General features: G+C 38.9%; 1 protein-coding gene across 2 annotated transcripts in view; it reads right to left on the bottom strand.

Moving 5' to 3' along the window:
• pappaa (pregnancy-associated plasma protein A, pappalysin 1a) overlaps positions 1 to 22,555 on the bottom strand; it is a 136,858-nt gene that overhangs the window by 106,475 nt on the left and 7,828 nt on the right. For both annotated transcript variants that reach the window (XM_056256731.1, XM_056256732.1), the window contains exons 4-8: positions 20,380 to 20,525; positions 18,525 to 18,818; positions 16,797 to 16,989; positions 13,924 to 14,045; positions 2,668 to 3,166 (exon numbers count right to left, since the gene is read on the bottom strand). In XM_056256731.1, the coding sequence (XP_056112706.1) occupies positions 2,668 to 3,166; positions 13,924 to 14,045; positions 16,797 to 16,989; positions 18,525 to 18,818; positions 20,380 to 20,525 (1,254 nt within the window). The remainder of the gene's footprint in view (positions 1 to 2,667; positions 3,167 to 13,923; positions 14,046 to 16,796; positions 16,990 to 18,524; positions 18,819 to 20,379; positions 20,526 to 22,555) is intronic.

Genomic DNA, 22,555 nt, shown 5'->3' with positions numbered 1-22,555 from the left:
CACATGCAAGCAACACAAGGGTTTTCTGCAAAAGAATGGACAAGGTTTGGTTGTTTTCTGGGAAAACGGCAACTGATGGTCTTGAATGAGATGCCCACATCTCACCAGGCTGTCAGGAGTTCTCACTAAACAATCTATGTTTCAAAGAATTCCAAATCTACCAGTGCCCGCATGTAGTCATACTGTATTTCCGAAACCACAGAAGATTTGGTTTTCCTTGTATTTCTAGGGATTCAGTTGGGGATGATAATACTACAGTAATAAAGTGAATGCACCAACGAAGATAAATCATTAGTTGGGTTATCCCTAGTTGTTCTGGTTGAGAAATTATGTCAATCACATTTAAAGGAGATCAACTTATAGTGGTGAATTTAGAGAGAAACTCCAACATTTCCACAGTGCAAATCTTCCTTTGGAACATGACTTCTGGTAAACAGGGATTACTGCGGTCAGCTTTGACGTCAAAAGCTCTACAGCGGTGTATAGCACATGCACATTCCCTATGCAATTTGCAACTGGTTTACATATAATCTAGGCCAAATTGTTGGAACGTTTTGGTCTAAAACCAATTAGGAGTTAGGAGGATATTCAAGGAAGCACTAAAGTTGCCTACAAAAGTGCTTATCGAATAACCTTGTTCCAAAAGTCACCTTCACTTTTCACCTTCTGAGTTTCACCTTCACCTTCACTTTACTCTTTGGGTTAAAGAGTATCCCTTTAACCCAAATTTGGGTTAAATATGGACAAACCCAGCCATTGGGTTAAAATTTTAAATTACATTTTTAATCCAACGGTTGGGTTTGTTCATATTTGACCCAAATTTGGGTTAAAACAAACCAGCATTTTTTGTTGTTCCAAAAGATTCATTCATTCATTATTTATTTGTAGAGCACATTTAAAAACAACCCATGGTTGACCAAAGTGCTGAACATGACAGATGAATCAGTAAAAGGATAATACAATATAATCAAATTAATTATATTAATTTTAAAGATCTAGTGGATCTAGAGTTGACTTGTTTTCTAAAATCTAGAAATGTCAGTTGGCTTCAATGCAATTTGCTATTAAATGTACTTATCCTGTAAGCTGGATAAAGCAATTTCCCAGTGAGATTAAAGACTATGGGGCACAACATCAAACCAATCATTGCATTATTAACTGGTAGGAGGGTGGAGCTTCTGGGATGCCATAACCAGTGGACTTGACACAACCGTGTCATGAGGTTAGAGTCTTAGACCAAGGGGGACCTGGATCCAGGAGGCTGGGGCCCCTAAAGCGAATGAGTTGGCCAGTTGTCTTGGCCTCTTTCTCATTGGCAGGGGGGTCCTGTCAGCTCAAAGCAGGGGTGCCCTTTGAAGCCATGAGAGCAAAGAGGGCCTGGTCAGGAAGGGGAATAGCAGATTGGGGGGGGGGGGGGGGGGGGGGGGGGGGTGGGGGGTACTCTCATATTTCTGAACAGACCTTAACGTTCCATATTATATATATCCAAAACTGAAGGCTTTCCATTCAAATTGACGAACAAGTGCCAAGTGAGAGAGACACCGGTGACCCAAATTAGGTAGAGGTGTCAGAACATATTTACCAAAGATCAATATCTCTCTTGGATCAGCACTGAGGTAATGAATGCATTCAGCATGGGAACTCAGAAGAAGTGATTATAATTGATTCAGATCTCAGAATCAACGTCACTCAGAAAACAGACTCTCAAACCCAGCTGTGAGTTGACCACAGTTTACTTGAGCCAAAACCTTACCTACCTCAGATCAAAAACATGTCTGCTTTATTCAGCTACAGTGTAGCGAAGAAAAAATCCTTTAAGGTGGAAAAAGTGCTGAGAAAGTGATGAATTTCTACAGTAAACCAACAGTGTTCCAACTAACCCCATGTTACAACCATCCCCGATCTCCTCTACTATAAAATTGGATGCAGGTGTGCAGAAAACATTTTGCACTTTGAAGGGTCAGCATTACTGAAAAAATTGTCTGTGCAAAGATAATCAATGCTGGTAGTAGATAAATCTTGGAACTGCACATTTTCCACAACTATTGGAAACATGTTGTGCTACTATATCAGTGGGTGGAAAGCTAAACCCTTAAGTTCACATGCATCCAGAAGTGGCCAATACAGAAACGCTGACCAGAGACCCAGTATCTGGCCTTAAATGGGGAAGCGTTAGTGTAATACTGCCCAAACCAGAGATGCCCGGTCGAGGCCAGAACAACCTCAAGACGGCAGAGCATGTTAACTGGCATTCTGAAGCCAGGCGCTGGACTGAAATCAACCAGCAGCTGCATCCTTCTCTTTGTTTCTCTTGGCTTCTTTCGAGAATTGAAAAAGTACAGAGACACACCGCAATATTTGAGCAGGGATTTGCTGTGCCTTATACTGACCAGGCACATTTCACACTCCAACTTTGAATTACGTTACTTTTGTTATATGGTAAAACAGTTCTAAATCGAAGACAAGTTCCAAAGTCAGTATAACTCTTTTTTTTCTGGCAGGACAAGAGTATCTAAATGCTAGCCAGGACCTAAAATCATGTATTGACAGAAAATAATGAACCAGGAATACAGCAATATTTTTTTCAAAGAACTGTTACCATCTTCACAGTAACATTCATTAATTCATCAGGTGTAAATAAGCGATTATTGAATCCAAAAGACTCACCTATCCACGTATTTTCGCATCGAGTCACTCAGCATGATGCCCTTGGGTGCGTGCATGAACGGCGGCTGCCGTAGGAGCCGATAGTGCAGCGGCTCGCATTCCCGACACAGAGGACAGTCAGGTTTGGACGTGAGCAGAGTAGCATCTATTTCCAAATGTTGCTCCATGGTGAAAAACTGCACTCCGTACACTTTCTCGTGCACATCCAGCTTGATGGTCAGTGGTGTGTCGCAGAACAAATTGCTGGGACCCAGAGACAGGTTGTTGCCACTTATAGTCAATAAGATGATATTGTGGATGGCGGGCAGAACTGTTTCCTCCTGGGACGAGAAGGTCACCCATACCGTGAGCGAGTCAGGGACCACCGGATGAGCAAACTCCAGCTGTAACATGCAGCCTTGCAGAGGGCAGGGAGGGGGCACCATGCGCAGATCCATGCCGTTATGCGGACTCCACGTGCGGACGCTGGGCTCGCATGCCTGCTCCACATCTGGTGGTCCTAAGAAATGCATCAATTGCATTAAAATCTATTAGAGAATTTCAAATCAATGTTCAGTTTGAGAGAGTTTAACTTGTGGTACGCTGTCTCTTTTACAATATTCATTTACCAGTTAATGACAGCAAAGGCTAGTGTTTACGATACAGATCAAAATTAAGCAATTATTTTGTTCTTGTAGAAGGGGGACTAACTTTAGGCTTTACAATTTCTACAGTTTATCTTGTTCACCGAAGCAGATTTTCAAACAAGAATAATAACTCTACGGCACCCAAGCCAAGCTTTTGCAAACAGAGAGCCTTCAATTTCATGGATATTGAAGAAAAAATATTAAGCCAAAGCACATTTCATTCAAATGAATCCAGTCTTAGAAAAAAAGTGTAAAACTTGTACCTTTAGGGGTACGACATCTTGCCAATATGGCAGTGCCCGTAAAAGTTCATACTAGTACCTTAAAGAGTACATGGTACTGAAATGGACCTTTCAGGGGTTGACAAGGTACATAGTTGTCTTTTTAAAGGTACGGCCCCAGTGACAAGTTATCGTACCCCTAAAGGTACAATTGTTGCAGATGTTTTCTGACAGTGTGCAGAGCTGATGACATTTCAAGGAAACATTGCATCATATTATCAATAAAATAAGACCAGTAACCCAGTGCTGTGCAGTATCTGAAGTGAAGCAGGAACAGTAAATCATAAGGTACAGCAGAAAAAGGAGTTATGCACAATGAGAAACGCAGTCACACAGTTGATGCATGCTGTTAAATCTTGTCTGTCCGTTTCTCCTCCACATTCTCGCTCGTTTCTGTGGCAAGAACCAGAAATCCGAGCGACCTGAGGATGAGGCCCGCACAAGGCTTTCGATTTCAGCCTGGCAATTACCTCTCGTGTGCTGCAGTCCAGCCATATTTGGAGTCAACAGCAACTCATTTTACGGGGAGTGACGTACCCCAACATTCATCAAATGTGGGGAGAAGCCAGGGCACTGTAGACAGTGTGTTCTCCTGCTTTTCCTTTGTGCACTTCCAAACTGGAAACAGCAAAAGCCATTTGCTAACCTCATTTCTGGGCAGTGCACAAAATTCCAGTGTTTAATCAACTGAGCACTGAGTTTTTGGCTTTCCAGGCCACATCATCTCAACACGTTTATTATTGTGAGTATGTGTGTGGCCAGAATAGAAGTAAACATACAATAAAAATGTCTTCGATACCGCAGGTTTACGTTCTAACCTTGCTTACGCTGCATTTGACCGGCCACAGAACTTTTCAAGATGGGAGCATATCTTCTTGCAAGCACATTTTAAAAAGAGTGCCTAAACGGCTGTAATGAATGTATTCATCAGGTAGTCATTTCACAAGTTGAATAACTGTCATCTTTTATCTAAATGACTCCATGGTGGACTAATAACCCTGTCCCGGAGGTATTCAAGTCAGGGTTCAGCCGCCACAGCAGCGGTGGGCTGATTTTCAAGGTGACCTGACAATTCGCCCATGAATTAGTGCCTTGCATTTTCACTTGATTAGCTAATCCCATCAGGGTATTAGCTTAGGAAAGTTTTCATTCATGGAAAAAAGGGAAGGTGGGAGGGGTGGCGTTATATGGCTGAAAACATCCCGCTTAAGGTAATTGCAGTACGTTGAACTGTGAGCACAGGTTTGCTTCAGTACGATGTTGGAAAAAACCTAGTGGAAACAGCTGAGATCAAGCTGAGTAAGTGATACTGATAAACAGTAAACAGATTCTGATTGAAGTGAGCTGCATATTTCCTAGAGCCATGTGACTGATAGTGTCCAGGGTTATAAACTCAAATTAAAGCCATAAATAAACACCCTTTTTCTTCACTTGAGATAAAGTCAAAGTTAACTGAACTTTATATATAACTTAAACATTTTATTTCAGGCAGTTGCCAAGTCAACATTTCTACTTTGCTTTTCCTGTAACTTAATGTACTAAGATATATCTCAAACTGAAGTGAAAACGGATTTTGGATTGTTTGGAAAGCACATGTGGTGAACTTTAAAATACTCTCAGGGGATTCATGCCTTCAACACCAAACTTGGTCAACATAATAAATCAAATGTAATACCATATTATAACCACTAGATTGCCAACTAATATAGCCTTACATTTAAACAGGGTTGTACAATACCTTGCCGCTGACATTTTTTTCAGACATAATTACTTCCTTTTATAAGGTCTTGTTTTTGGAGATATATATAGTCATTATTAAAGATTACTTTTGTCAGTTAGATTATTTTTGTTGTTTAAAATATTGAGTCTTCTGGCTGAGTGACTGAATGAGATCAAAGGCTCAATTAAAGATTGTTTAACAGTTATTTGAGCCAGATGACTCACCATTTTTAACAATAAAAAAGGAAAATAGTAAAAGTATATCTTCTATGATGTGCATTGCCTGATTTAGATCAAACTTGTGCTGTGTGTTTGTTCATAGGGGCTGATCACATGGGTGTGTCACATCATAGCGCCACCTACTGACAAGATTGCCACCTTTTTTATTGTTGTATGGTACAAATCTTAAAAGATCTGCCAAATGCCACCGTATACTAACACAAATTATAACAATTACTCCACTAACCACAGAAGTAGCACAAAACTCTTAGCGTGATGATGTCCACGCAATGTCCACAAAAACACAGACAAGCAAAATATGCACAACCAGTCAAACGTTTGAAATACTTAAGATTTTTCAATATTTAAAAAAAAAAGTATTTTATGCTCACCAAGACTGCATTTCTTTGATAAAAATATTCAAACACAATAGCACTACAATTTAAAGGACTGTTCCCTATTTTACTATAATATAAATGTAATTTATTCCTGTGATCAAACCTGAATTTTCAGCATAATTAATCCTTCAGAAATCATTCTAATTTTATTTTCGTGCAGAGTTATTATACATTTTTTTTATTGGTGCTCAATTATTGATAATGCTTCTTATGATTATCAATGTTGAGAACAATTTCTGTTGCTTAAAATTGATGCGGAAACTGAAACTGAAACTTTTTTCAGGATTCTTTTTAAATAACCTTGAAATAGAAATTTTTGTAATTTTAAAAATGTCTTTTTAGGTCACTTTAATGCATCTTTGCTGAATACAAATATTGTTTCTCTCTTTTTTTTTTATCTTACCCTAAACTTTTTTCAAGTGATTTTCAGCAGCACAAAAACAATGTTTTCAACATTGATATTAATAAATAAAAAAAATGCACCAAATCACCATATAAAAATGATTTCTGAAGGATCATGTGACACTGAAGACTGGAGTAATGATGCTGAAAATTCAGCTTTAGCCATTACAGGAATAAATAAAAAAGCTGTTTTATCTCACAGATTTACTGTATTTTTGATTAAAAATCAAGAGACTGACATAAGAGACTTCTTTCAAAAACATAGAAATCTTAATTATTCCAAACTTTTACCCATAGGAGAGCACAAGCATGGAGGAGGAGCACTGTCTGTTTGTGCCATGATTAAAACATGCCTCAAACATCTGGACAAATTGCTAGATTGACCAGATGCGGATAGACTGTTGGTCATGAAGACATGAATCTTCTGAGTTTTTCTTTTCACTCTTCAATCAGCCCAACCAACTCTTCAGTCTGCTGCTCTGCATCTTTTGTCTGCAAACGGCACAAACCGCATGTGATTTTCTGTGGCCTACAGTGCCAAGAGTGGGTTTTATGTTTTCCCCAATCTGCATTTTTTCCCCCCCGTTTCTAACTTTCTCTCGTGCTTTTTTTTTTTTCTCTTTGTCGGCTATAATTCTCCTGGCCATAAAGATTTACGAGAGAGGCACTCCGACTCATGAAGGTTGCGAATACAAACAGCAGGAGTGGCTTGAAGACATGAGCCACAAACCCTGTGAACTCCAGCGCCGGCAGGTGGAGCGGCAATGCCATCGGGAGAAAAGGGTGGATGCTGAAAAGAAGCACAAACAAACAGATCGCCAAGCAGCTGTGCTGGGGTCTTCGGGGCACGTCACGCAGGATGAGTACTGGCGTAAGAGGGGCGCGTTTAGGGGACTGAGATTAACAGGGCATCATTCCAAGAGGGAAAACAGAGAGCCGTTTACACGCCGAAGCAGCGGCAAGCCCAGGCATGTCTCCGCAACACTGCAACAAGTGTTAATGTTTGTGTGAGGGAGCGCGTGTGTTTATTTTTAATACTGTGAACGTGTGCTGCCTAAAAACAGAGTGCCATATCAAGGAACTTATAAAGTACGGTCCATCTCCAGTTGTAGAACATTTCAGTAAAATGATGTGTTCTGAAGTGAAGTGCCCTCTGATAAGGTTAACAGCAATCGCTGACCCGCATCCATCACTGTCTGCATGAGTTCATTAACATCAAAGCAGATTTGGAAGAGGAAACACTCCTCCAATTGATAATGAGCCTTTCCTTCTGCTAGAGATATAAATCAAAACTGCAAGACACCATCTCACCAAAAAGGCATGAACGAACGCGTCTTGACCGTGGGAATCGTTTTAATTGCATGGGAATGCAATGCCTTTCATGAACTTAAAGCGCTAGAATTTGAAATGTGATTTGAATTACAACACCGGTCATAGGCAGTGTCGGGCAGTACATACACTTTATGTATTTAATCTCACTTTTAACCAATGTTTTTGCTGCTGACCCTTGAGGATCCAATTCAACCATGCTAATAATGATCCAATGATCCAATTCAACCATGCTAATAATGATCCAATGATCCAATTCAACCATACTAATAATGATCTAATGATCCAATTCAACCATACTAATAATGATCTAATGATCCAATTCACTGTAAAAAATAAAATGCCATTTTTACGGTAAAATACCGGCAGCTATGGTTGCCAGAACTTTACCGTCAAAAATATGGTACAGACGTTATTGGTTTTACAGACTTAACTTCAAATTTACAGTAATAAACCGTATTTCATTATCTGATATAATGTTAATTTACCAACCTATTTATGTATTAATATCTGTTTTGTACCACTGTAATACATTGACAAACAACAATCATCACAGCAGAGAAGAAAGTCGCATGATAAATCGAAGCTCATCACAAGCAGCTCTTCCACAAGAAAGTTAATACTAATATAAAGAAGCTGCACAGTGTCATTTGCACATTCGCACAAACACTAAACAGCATCATGGTAACACATGAAATTTAAAAAATGCAATAAACATTAATTTAACAACATTAAATGTAACATAAAACTCTAATGTACATAACTGATAAGAAAAAAACTAAGAAAACTAAGAAGAAACATAGTAATTTCAACAAAAATACATCAAATGCGAAGAGTCACGCAGGGAATTGTGGGAATGTCAATTTACAGTTTTTCACTGTAAATTATACAATGAGTTGTTCTTTTCACTTTCAAAAACTGTCAATTTAACGGTATTTTACAGTAAAATTACATTAAATGTACCGTTAGATCTATCACAGTTATTTCCCGTATATAGTAAGGAAACTTTCTGTGAACCAATCATCAGTTTTTCACTGTAGCATTTTTACAGTCTTTTACCGTTAAAATCACGATAATTTTTTACTAATAAGTGTGTTTTACTGCTGAAGTAAGAGGCTTACTTGTATACTCTTGAGTGGGCACTTATTTTGAATAAGTACTTACTTAACGAGTTCTAAAAAAGTATGTTCTATATAGTATGAATTTGTGTAGTATGAATGTAAATCATTCATAAATCCTCTCCCGTGGCCTCTTGGGATAGTAAAGTGTCCATCATGCACTTCAGAATCTCACTAAGTAGGGCATCCGGGTACTTTTTGCCTACTCTTGCCTTTGTGAATTCGAACATACTTCATTTGTCACATACTGTTTTTCGTCTACTATATATTAGGGAAGTATGCGATTTTCGGATGCAGTCAGAGTAATGATATTTCTTCTCCCGTGTCCTATTCTTCAGTAATCCTGAATGGCAGCTGAAAGGTGTGTTTGAGCAGCGCCCTCTACTGTACAGGTGTGAATTTGCACTTCCTTCAGTCTGAGGCTTATTCATTTAACCTTTGGTGTGAAATGGCCTTTACATTTGCCAATAATAGAACTTTTGTGTTTTTGTTATTAAAACAATCAGGCAAACACAGCCCAGGTGAAAAAAAAGGAGACATAACTTTCCATAAAAAATGACTAAGTAAACGCAATTAGTTACTTTAAGGAGTAACGCAATATTGTACTGCATTACTTTTAAAAGTAACTTCCCCAAGGTTTGTGATAATTAAGTTTAATTATTAACTTTCTATTGAAAGAAGTCTCTTATGCTCACCAAGGCTGCATTTATTTGATTCAAAACTGCAAGACACCATCTCACCAAAAAGGCATGAACGTATGCGTCCTGACCATGGGAATAATTTGAATTGCAAAGAAACGCAACGTCTCATGAAAGAACCCCTCTGTTCCAAACAATGACCTTAATGCTTTTAAAACAGCATTGACTTGACCACAAAAACATATACGCTATATATCACCGGCCAAAACTCCCACAAGAACCCAGAATGCTCTGATTTGCAGAGTAAGAGCATACCTAACACAATGCTATTTTATGCCAGCCATGCTCACAAACAATAATTAATAAAGCAGCTGTCTGCAAATTCTGGAGCAGCACAGCTGTGTAGACTATTTATAAAGGAACAAATTTCCATCGCCAGCTAACTGTTCACTTAGCTGTTCACAGTTACACCGAGAACAGGCATAAGACATACTGAGAGGCAAAAAAGAGAAACGAAAACAGAGAAAAAGGATGCATTCAGTCATCCAAGATTTAAAGTGTTGTTGGAGATCTAGGGTGCTTTGATGAGATCAGTGTGAGAAGCCAGTGTCACAACGCCCTGACATGGTGAGGAATTATTTAAAGTACACATGCATTAAATCATTCTTCACTACACTGGACAAGAACACCGTAAATTACCAAGCCAACTATAAGCCGTGGGTTGATTTCACCATGGCACTATCAGAACATTCCTCTGTTTGTTTCAATGAGCGCTATGTAACCTGGAGAAAGCCTTCCATGCAATTCATTCTCCTCAACAGCCACTCGCAGTCTGACGTTTTAATACATAGACACAGACATAGAAAATTCCATCATGGCAACGTTGATGCCGCCACAAGAACACACATAGTCCGAAATCCTTAAAGGGATACTCCACTTTTTTTGGAAATAGGCTCATTTTACAACTCCCCCAGAGTTAAACTGTTGAGTTTTACCGTTTTTGAATCCATTCAGCCGATCTCCGGTTCTGGCGGTACCACTTTTAGCATAGCTTAGCATACATCATTGAAGTGGACAAGACCATTAGCATTTCTAAAAAAAAAATGACCAAAGAGTTTCGATATTTTTCCTATTTAAAACTTGACTCTTCTGTAGTTGATGAGTCAAGTTTTGAGCCTATTTCCCATAATGATATGACGCAGCGCCTGAAAATAGGCCACCTTCCGTCAACACAACGGAACTATTTTCAGGCGCTGCGTCATATCATTACGCCTGCTGCACTCATGGTACGGCAGTAAAGTTTCTTGATTACTACGCAGGAATGAGAGTATAGTTCCTAGCCATATCAGCCTAGAAAATCTCAACTTTACATTTTACGTCGGTCTTAGTGCACGATGTAACTACAGAAGAGTCAAGTTTTAAATAGAAAAAATATCGAAACTCTTTGGTCATCTTTTTTTTTTTAGAAATGCTAATGGTCTTGTCCACTTCAATGATGTATGCTAAGCTATGCTAAAAGTGGTACCGCCAGAACCGGAGATCGGCTGAATGGATTCAAAAATGGTAAAACTCAACAGTTTAACTCTGGAGGAGTTGTAAAATGAGCCTATTTCCCAAAAAAGTGGAGTATCCCTTTAACTAGGATCCTGAGCAGGGACGTAAACCAACAGGGACTAACCGGACCATGCTAACCCGCCAAACATCGACCCCATCGGTTTGTTTGAGCACCCTCACATAGAAAAATCACATTTAGAGGTGAGAGTTTGAGACAGGACTACAGTCTTCGAGACACCTGTCTGAAAACAGTCATTGGGCAACATGAGCAGAAAATTGTTTGCAAAAAAAACCCCAACAACATTGAATTATCGAATGGTGCGATGCCCAAATCCGATTTTCTGACTATATCCGATTATTTTGACGACCCGCTTACATCATCTTTTAAAAGGGACCCGTATCCGATTTTTGCATTTACACTATACACTGCTGAAACTACCAAATGTAGACGTTCTGACCCGGAAAATTAAGTAAAACAGCACGAAATGCAATGGACGCAGATGCGAATAAAATGATCCAGTGTTTTGCTTTCCACAATAGCCTATTTTGAAAAGTCAGCAAAAAAGTCAGCAAAACATTGGTCTCGTACGGCGGAGAAAAAAGAGGAGAGCCCTTGTTGGCACTGTAGCCACGAGCGCTTAAACCCGTGCCTCCCCATATCTCGTGAAATGTCTTCAAACACGGATTTATTTCTGAAACAACCCTGCATTTTTTCCTGCACTGTCTCTTCGCCCCAAACACTCAAAAGACATGAAACCTCCGCATTGCTCCTCTGTGTGTATCCTTCGTCCTCCATCGCGCCTATAATAAGTCATGTGATCTCAGTTGGTGGTGTCCACCTGAGTTGACGTCACTTTTTTAATGACGTACGACTCGCATTTATTATTAGAATTTATTAGGATTAACCCCTTGAGATGTATCATCTCGTTTTCGAGGGTATCCTTACAATGAAACACAATTAGAACAAAAAAAACAAAACAAAAAACATAACAAAAGTACAATTAACAATACTACATCAAACAACAAGACACCAAAAATAGAAAAAGTAAAATAAAATAAATACAAAAATACAAAAATATATATAAGCAACAATACACAAAACTACAACACCAGTTTCAATGATAGCATGTGCAATTTACTTTCAAATAAAATAATAAAGATTGTTTAAACAACCGAAGTGAAGTAATGGATCTAATATCTATAGGTAAATTATTCCAATCTAATAGGGCTTTAAACATAAATGCTCTCTTACCAATTGTTTTTTTAACACGAGGAACAAGAAAGTAAGTCTGGACAGAATGCCTAACTTGATAGTTTGAGGAAAAGAGTACAAAATATTGTTGTAGATAACCAGGATAGTCAAAGTAAATACATTTAAATATAAATTGGAGCCAGTGCATCTGCCTTCTCACATTCAAAGGTGGCCACTGAAGTGCATCATACATTATGCAGTGGTGAGTGGAAAAAGAACATCCTAAAACAAATCTGCAAATTCTATTATATGCATTTACTGGGGAATATCCGATTTGTCTGCTTACATGGCACACGCAAATGCATGTAATCCATGCGTTTTTTTCCTGCTTACACGTTCATGGGTCATATCCGATCTGTGCCACATGAGAGAAAAAAATTGGATTTGGGTCACTTGAACCATGCAGTGTATGGGGCCTAAGAGGTTTACAATAATTTTGCTTTGAAAAAATCTCTATATTTGTCTCAATATCTCTTTTTCCCTGTATTTGAGTTGAGGTCTCTTAAAACAACACACTTTAAGGTAGGCCTACTATAGAATTTGAAATGTGATGTCAAGTACACTCAGGTCAAAAGTTTGGATTTGTATAATAATTAAGTTTTTGAAAGAAGTCACTTATGCTCAACCAAGGTTCCATTCATTTGATTAAAAATACAATACAAACAGTAATATTGCAAAAACATCATTACAATATTAAAGTTTTCTATTTTAATATGTTTTGAAATTTAATTTATTCAACGCTGAATTTTCACCAGCCATTACTCGATCCAGTCTTCGGTGCCATATGATGATTTAGAAATCATTCTAACATTAGAAATGTCTTTGCTGAATAGTTTTCAACATTGATAATCAGAAATGTTTCTTGAGCAGCAAATCGTTAGAGTGATTTCTGAAGGATCATGTGACACTGAAGACTGGAGTAATGATGCTGAATATTCAGCTTTGCATCACAGGAAACAAATTAAATTTTAACATATATTAAAATATAAATTAGATATTTTAAATTCTAATAATATTATTTCACAAAATAACTGTATTCTTTCACAAAAAAAAAAAACAATTATTCCAAACTTCTGCTTCTACAGATTCCAACAAAATCTACAGGTTTGGATGCCCAACTACACCAGAAGAATATTAAATGAGAGTCTTGCTCTTGGGATGCAAATTTGCCATGGCAACAGACAACAAACATTTCCTTTGGGATGCTGCCGCCATGAACTCATGAGACTTTGGCAATCACATGCTTTTGACCAGGAGAGCCGGCACACTTGTTTGACTCTGCTAAGCAAGTATCCCGTTGAGACATACGGACCTTTTTGTAATGAGTTTCAATGGGCCAGAGACATTGAGGTTTTCTTTTTTGGTTGCAGAGACAGTTCAGTATTACAAATTCTGGACCAGAAACTCTGTCCAGGGACATGCACAGACCACAAATATTTTCTCAAGGCTTTTGCTTGAGTCTAAATCACACTTATCCGGAATGCAGACAGTAGACGAGTTAATCAACTCTATGACACATTCTCTATATCAGGAAAGTTGAAAAAATGTGTAATATTCAGGCACTTTTGGCACTTGCATCTTAGACACAACACACGCAATAGCCTGTGATGCAGTCAGTCTATCGATTCTCTAAAGAAGCTTTGACTGGGTGCAGGACTAGCCAAAGGCAACCAAGTGTGTTTAGAAGACATGACGTGATGGTGGTGGTGCATAAACTCACCCTCGGCTTCTCTGGGGCTCCAGTGGCCAGACGGGGAACAGGGGCGCGGGGACGAAGAATTGGAGGCGTACTGTAGAAGGACGTGACCCTCTGAACATTTATCACATACTGATCCCACTTCTCTAGGAAACCAACAGAGACAGACAAAATGCAACTTAGATACGGCAAATTCAAGTAGATGGCAAGTTAGATGGGAATCTTCAATATGGGGCAAAAACTGGAGTGGGAGAAATCATAAATATAGCAAAAATAGTGCACTCAATATAATCAGCACTAATAGTGTAGTCAAACTGCCCTTTTAAAGACCCCACAAAATCAAATTTCAAAAGTCAGGAAACTGCACTTAAAAGTTATTTTATAGGGTCTTGAAAATATTTGTAAATATAGTTATAATTTAATCAAAACCATGTTTCTAGCACAAAAACTAAGGATCTCAATTAGAGTGAATTTGAACACTTACATTCACACTAACTTTGAAAACATAATACTGCAGCCTAAGCAATAGAGCACTAGCAATGCCAAGGTCACAAGTTCAGCTAAACAAGAGCTAAAATGTGTATCTTGAATGCAATGTAAGGCCTTGTTTACACCCGGAATTGAGATGTGTTTTGGTCCATCGGATCACAAGTGGACGACGCTAAATACTGGAGTAAACCGAGTCTAAAACATTTTGAGCTTGTCCACTTTCAACCACTTCCAGAGGTAGTCGAAAACTCATTAGACCGGATTGCTTTCGTAGTGTGGTTGAATGTGTCCAAACAGCTTCAAAAGACTTTATAGGAAGCGCACTAGCCAGATGGGATTTAAACTTTGTCGGCATTAAGACCCAAGTTGGGTTTGAAGACGACAAACGTGCCAAGCGTGATCTGTCAGAGAGCGGGAACGAAAGCTGCTGCTCTCCATGCGCTTTTTCATGTTCATATGCAAATTGCACGTCCATTAGATTAAAAGATCTGAAAAAAACAGACCCATAGACCCTCCCCTCGAAGAAATCAGGACAGAAGTGGTTTAAAGTGGACAAAAGAGACAGATTGGTATGTCTCCCTCGTCTACTTGTGATCTGATCGACCAATACGCATCGTAATACTAGGTGTAACCTAAGTTGCTTTGGATAAAAGCGTCCTCCAATGCATCACAGTGTTTTTGTTGTGCTACACCACTACTTGTTTGAAAAAAAGCAGGTTGTTACTGGAAAAACTACTGTACAGTGTTTTTGGAAACGGTTACGCTACTGTCACACTACTTAAAAATGCTCTGGTTGTCATGTTTCAATGTGTTTAAGTTCTGTTTTGGTATCTAGTTTCCCCCTGTATTTGTGATTTTGGTTTAGTCCTGTTATTAGTTCAGTTTTGTGATCTTGTTTCCCCCGTCTTTTGTGATTTTGGTTCAGTCCTGTTAGTTTTCCCGCTCTGTCTGATTAGTAATTCCCTTCACCTGTGTTCTGTTAATTATCCTATTAGTCCCTGTTCATTTAAGCCCTGTGTTTTCCCTCAGTGTTTGTTGGTCGTTGTCATTGTATGGTTGTGTTACTGAATTCCTGGAGTTTGTTATTTTGTTCCTGAAGTTAATTGTGTAAATAAATCAACTACTTTGAAATTCCTGCATCCTCGTCTTCAGCTACCTGCACTCAACCTGACACTGGTGTTAGCGTTGTGGAAATTAGGGTTCACGTACCAACCCTGAAGTGATCAAATAAAATAAAATTCTGTATCAAAATTTATAGGCAAGACAAGTAGTTTGTTTAGGCATGGTTTGTAGGGAATTACAAACCTGCGCACATATATTCAAACGCACATAACTAAAGAATCAATTCTTAATGCGCATGTCAACGCCATCAGCGCTAATCACAGGTTCGCGTTTAAAGTCTGTTTAGAGAGAACAATGTCGTCTTAGCGGCCCCTACTTTAATATCAAATGATCATTTTGACGGAAGTGAATCAATCAAAATGAACTTTAGCTGGAAAATAACATTATTCAAGAACCGCTATAAAACCAAACCAATCTCTGTTACCTTAAATTATATTAAGTTTATCTCTGTAAAGCTGCTTTGAAACAATCTGCATTGTTAAAAGCGCTATATAAATGAGGACGACTTGACTTGGTGTGAGTATTCGCTTATCAGCCTCAATGACTCACTAAGCACTTTTAGTCAGAGGGCAAAGACAAATCTGGTTGCTTAGACTGTGGTGTTAGAATGTTATATGGATATACAGTTAACAATGGCACATGGTCCAAGTGGAGAGTTTCAGAGCGACATGTCTCGACATGCTCCTCTGAGGGGATTCCCCTGCCGCTTGCCTTAGTGAATTCCACCTGTCTCTCACATAACGGTCCCTCGTGGACCGTCTGCAGGCCCACAAATAAATATTACTGACTGCATTCAGCTCTAAGGAAACTGATGCAAAATAACAAAGAGACTCAACCCAACAAAGTTCCACAGGTCTGAGTCATGAAATGTGGATATCCAGTGCCAGCAAGAAGATTTTGGAAGGCAATGTGAACAATTCCACTGTATCTACGACACAGCCAGTTAAACACAGTTTAGAAATAGCGCTATTAATTGATAGCATGTGTTAGCGATTTGGCAGACGCTGAGAATTCTCGGTTGTTTTGCACTTCCTGCAATCTATCCTCTCACTGTACTCAAAAACTATTACAAAATGTCTCAGACTTCTCCTCTTTCAATATTTACTAAACAGAACATGCTTAGGCATGTCTCCCCTCTGCCTACGTCCACATTTATATTCCACGTCTTTTCATATATCAGATTTCATCTTCCCAGAGAGCACAACAAATGCTGATATATATTTTGCTACATATATTCTTAAAATAGTCCCTAGGATATGTGCTATGCCATTGCAACCTGAGTTCACCTGTCATAGAAGTGGCCAGAGATGGGCGGAAACCACTCTAAAGTAATGAAGTTTTGTTCCTGTTCTACCACTTGTGGTGCCATGGGGACTGGAGGGGTCCGGTAATCGGGTTGCCAGGTCTGGTAGATGAGGTCCAGATAGCAGTGCATGCGAGCCACCTGGTTAAGTGTAAAGGAATCAGTGCAGTCGTCATCTGGGGAAAAATGTGTAAGTTCAGATATTTTACATAGTTTCTGATAGCACATGAAAAAGCATTCCTGTCGAGAAGATCAAAGAACAACGTTGTATAAATCAATCATTTTAATTTTTCACAGTTGGCAATTCGAATTGACATGAGAAACAGCAACTTTTAGCAATGTGACAAACTTGAGTTAAAAAGTTCATACAAATGTCCCATAATGTAAAATATTACAAAAATATTAATTGCATTTGAAGAAATATTATAATCGAAATAAAGAGTGAAATAAACAAATATATACTTTGCAAAAAAAAAAAATCATATACATTTTTACACAAACCCTCAGTCAGTGAAGAGACTGTTTGAGATGAAATATGAGCAAATAAGGCAAATATGAATACTTTTTTATGTCTTTTACAAACAAGTCTTCAATTATGAAAAAAAAAGCATGAAAATATTACTTAACAGTATGTATTTAGTAAACGGAACATAAAATGCTAGTGATGATTTTAGCATTTGTAAGACAATTTTTTGCAATTTAGTCAAAAAATTACAGCTACAGAAGTGGCAGCCCTCATGTGATTTCCTCCAGAGCATCACCAGTATAGTACTTCAGTGGCTTAAGTCTTGTCTTATAAAGACTTATAAAGCATACGATCTTGTTAAAGTTTCAATGAGAGAAGCTCACATTACCGGGGTGCCTCAAGGTTCAGTGCTTGGTCCCCTCCTTTTCTCGACATACACAAGCTCACTGAGCATAAAGACACACGGCTCCTATCACTGATATGCAAATGACACACAGTTCACCTGCTATTACAACCTGACAGCCCTACCCTCTCAGCTTTTATCTTTGCTTGACTTTTTTTAGGCAAAATGTTAGACTGATTATTCAAAAAAAGGATAAAAGTTCTATTTTTAGTGACCATATCTAAAATGCTATTTTCAAAATGTATCACTCTAAAAAATGCTGGGTTGTTTCAACTTAAATTTGGGTCAAATATGGACAAACCCAAATGTTGGGTTAAAAATGTAATTAAAAAATGTACAGTTGAAAGTGAAAGTTGAAGTTGGGTGAAGTGAAAGTTTAAATTACATTTTTAACCCAATGTTTGGGTTTGTCCATATTTGACCCAAATTTGGGTTAAAACAACCCAGCATTGTTTAGAGTGTATGGATGCTTTGTAGTCTCCTATTATTGTGCGCATCCCAGAAATCACATTTAGTAGTTTTGGAAATGAGAGGGGGGTGAAGTTTCTGACCAATAAGAAGTCACTAAGATGTCACACTGTTGTGGTGAAAAGTAAATGTATTACACTCTAAAAAATGCTGGGTTGTTTTAACCCAATTTTGGGTCAAACATGGACAAACCAAAATGTTGGGTTAAAAATTTTATTTAAAAATGTAACCCAACGGCTGGGTTTGTCCATATTTGACCCAAATTTGGGTTGAAACAACCCAGCATTTCATAATTTCTGTTTATTATTTGGCTTTGTGATTTACTCAGTAAAAGACAGATTGAGAAAGGGGAGTTTCCATGTATTTGTTCTTACCTGCGTAACTCATGTAATTATTAAAGGGCGTGTGAATAAAGTTGCGGTTGCCACACGTTTCGTTGCCAGGCTCAGGGTCCCTGCAGTGCTTGTATTTGGGTGTGGGGTTTGTGTCGGCACACAGATCTCCGGTTTCCAGCGAGGGCTCTGTCTCTAAACACGCATCGTTGCAGGACTCGATCTCTGAGATGCCTCTGAACACATGGTACAGTCCCAGACTGTGACCGATCTCATGGATCATGGTATGAGTGTGGCCAAATGTACCATAGAAAGACGGATTCAGAACTATACCGCCTATGAAAAGAGAAGAAACACAGTGTAAACCCTGATGTGCTTGTACTTAAATACTCATGCTTGTCTCTTGTAACAGTAGTTTATACTGTATGATTTTAAATACAAATGTATTTAAGTCAAACAAACTTAAATTTGGTTGAATGTCATGTAAATTACATCCTTTGAAATATTAGACCTTTGTACTTGCATTGCGATCTACTGGACAACAGGTTATCCTTCAACTTTTCTTTTTGAGCAGATTTTGTTTTTGTAGAAAACTGAATTGATATAGAGTGAATCTGAATTAGTGTAATGAAGGCTGCATTTCCACTGTCGACCAAATCCAAATTTTCTCACTGGTATCTGGTACAGATCTAGCCTGGGAAAACCCAGACAACTTCCGGCAAATTTAGATTTGCTCTTTAAGTTAGTCTGGCAAAGAGCTCATTCAAGCCCATTTCCAATCCGTCGAAATCGCGGCTCCAATCAGAAGCGTTGGGGCGGGCTTTACACGATGACGACAGCGCTGGGATTTTGAACATGATTTTGTAGCCTACATTACAAAGATGGATGCCGCCGTCGAACATCACTCGTTCCAATCAGCTATCGCGTCTGTTTTAAGCCATTTGAACGTTTCCTTTTAGTTAAAAACCGAGCAAAGAACAACACTCGGAGATGTTTCTCTGCCGCTCTGCATACGTCATCTCCTTCATCGCTCTGATTGGGTTTAGGTCTATCCGCGACGTCAGTTGGTGACGCCCCTCTGGAAATGATTTGTCTATCACGCTTTACCAGACCATAACTCAGTTACAACTGAGAATGCTCTGGTTTTAACCAGGCTAGTACAGATCAGCTCTTGTTGGAAGATCTGATATTTTAAAATCCGATTTGAGTCTCACATTCAACTCATCTGTTTAATCAATCTGCTCAAAAACATTGTAAGCTAAGTTGATCGTAAAGAGCAACGGTTCTACGATCTACTTAGGCTTACAATGCTTTTGAGATACGCAGCCCTGATCATTGCTTATTTCAAAAGTAAGATGTTTTCTCGTCTTCCTTTGCAATCATATGCAGTGTTCTGATGTTTGGTTGACCACTTTAGATATTTTAAAAGCATCGACATACAATAAAACATCATGTTTGGTCGTGTTCATATTCAAAATTTGTAAGAAGTAATTCGAATGCTGTGTAAGTAGTTGTAATCAGGGAGGACAAAAAGAGACAATTGGTAGCAATGGTTCTATGATCAACGTAGGCTTACAATGCTTCTGGGAAACGCACCCCTGAACTGTGCACTTTCTTGCAGTGTATATGTAGCCGAAATGTTCTTGAATTTTGATCATATTCTTTTGCATGCTCTTCAAAGCTATCATTGTTTACTCGACTTCCGTTGTTTACTTATTTCTTTACTCAAGGCCTCTATAAAAAATGTAATCATTTATGACGAGCGAACAGAGAGTCTTGGGAGTAGGAACCACTGAAATGGTATAGGAATAGGAATAGATTGTCAGCATTTAATGACTGCAGGAAGGCAATTCAAACTCTTGACCTGGACTATGCTTATGTAATAATTTCTCAGTACCTAGATGTGTCAGTGCCTCCTTGTCCCATGGCCAGGTAGCAACTCCAGCCAGGTCTTCATCTGAGGAATTGGCGAAGAAGATATTGAGGTGCGTTGACCCGTCCAGCTTGAGGATCTCTTTTAGCTCCTTCACATCCAGATAGGCCCTGGAGCCAGAGACGGAGATCATTAATTTGGTTGATGCATCCACTGCTTATTTGACACTCATTATGACACACCCATGAATCTACATTTCCCCCACTGCAAAGTGGCTGGAAAAAAAGCTAATCTTGGCCCTTGACTAAAAAGGTTTCATTAATGAAATTATCACTATAATTATCATTACATTTCAAATCCTTTATCTGGAATAGCAATCAGCACTCAGTTTTGTTCTTTCATTAGCACTCTCTCTACTATGCCTGTGGAGAAGTTGTATAGCAACTCTTAAGATCGCGTTCAAGAATCCATTTAACCTTGTTCTCTGCTTTCCTAGTCTGGTCCGCATTAACGTTTTAGCAGCAAGCTAGCAGACCAAACCAGACGTGTCTTTCCAGAGACAGGTGCTTTTATGAGTGTGTAGCTCCTTTAACTTAACATGCTAAGAGCTCGTTTTACACAAGAGCACTCCATTAGGGCTAAACCATTAAGGTTATGTTATGTTTATGGGCTTCATTGGCACTTAGAGTTCACACGACTGTAAAGCACCTGATGAAGGACCTCCCTGAGATGACCCATGTGACAGCTCAGAAAACCCCATTCATCAATTAACCCAACACACACAATGGCCAAGGGGAAAGCATGGACGTCGAGACAGAGCCAAATGATAACGTAGTATCACCTTTTACCCGTGACTACTCCTTGGACCAAAGCCATGACAGACATTTTTCTTATTGCACATCTACAACGTGACCCAAATCCAGGGATGAATTACTGCGTACAGCATGTGCACATGGTAAGGATTCACACAAGTGTTTAACTTTAGCTCAGGGTTAACCACAATTGGGTCCAAGGTATATGCCGTCAGATCCGATCAGTGAGCTTGTGAAGGTAAAAACACAAATCCCTCTCTCTATAGACAGGCTGTTTGCTTGCAATAACAATCTGGCACTGTATACATTCTTCAAAAAGCATGGAGAAATAACCTAAAACACATGCCTAAGGCATTTTAGACAACTTAAGCAGATATCATTCACATTTTTCAGAGACTCCAACCCGATGTCTCCTGTTAGCTAGATTTCCAAACAAGAAAAGTGGTAACAGGCTTCGGGTCTACAAAAATAAACCTCCGACCACACAGCCATTGTTGTGCCACGCATGTAGCGCAGTGTTCTTCCAGAATTCCACAATTAAGAGGGAATGTTGACGAGTGTTCGCGGCACAGCCATCAGTCTGTCTCCCTAGACGTCCCATAATCAAAACAAAATAAACAACCACTTGGGGTGCTTATCTGAAAATTCTTCTTCTGCTTCTTCTCACTCTAATCTTTCTAAACCATCTTTCATCCATCAGTTGCAATATTTCCATTGAATGCTCAGGATTGGCCAACTGCTGATTTCTGTTACTGGATTGGATATCCAGTGATAAACAGTCTCTTGATGATTGCGATGGGATAATATTTTGGAAAAACCACCTGGGTGTTTTTTGTGACTGATGTCACCTCATAGCCCGCACACAGAGTCATTTAAAGAGCTTCAGGAATACCATTGGATGCGATTCTGCGGCCTGGAAAGCCTTCAAAACGGCTAATAGAAAACATTGCTTTCTCTTGAACGAGAAGCTCAATTAAGGCGTGACGAAATTCAAGGACAGTACTGGAATATTTGGATGAATCATACAGATCAAAACAAAGATGTAAAAGGTAGTTTTCACTTATCAATTCATTCACTATTTTCTCACAACGTGGAATGTTTAAACTTTTCCCATGAAGCTGCGTGCACTTCTGTAAACAATCGTTTATGACTACAATTTGAAAACAAAATAGTTGCATGGAGACCACTCTAAACAAGAAATAAGCTTCCTTGAAATTGTGGTTTCTACTTTGTAGTCCACCCGACTAAACTAAAAAGGCACCAAAAAACTACTTCTAAAGGCAATAAATCCGCTTTAAAACAAATCTCATAGCTTTGGATTACTACATGTGTCCTTGGGCTACACCTGTTTTTTGAAACAAATGAACACTGCTACCATTCACATAGAG

Source organism: Rhinichthys klamathensis, unplaced genomic scaffold (genome assembly GCF_029890125.1).
Source record: "Rhinichthys klamathensis goyatoka isolate OS25496 unplaced genomic scaffold, OSU_Roscu_1.1 h1tg000132l_1, whole genome shotgun sequence".
Lineage (NCBI taxonomy): Eukaryota > Metazoa > Chordata > Actinopteri > Cypriniformes > Leuciscidae > Rhinichthys > Rhinichthys klamathensis.
This window is presented reverse-complemented; position numbering and strand designations above follow the sequence as displayed.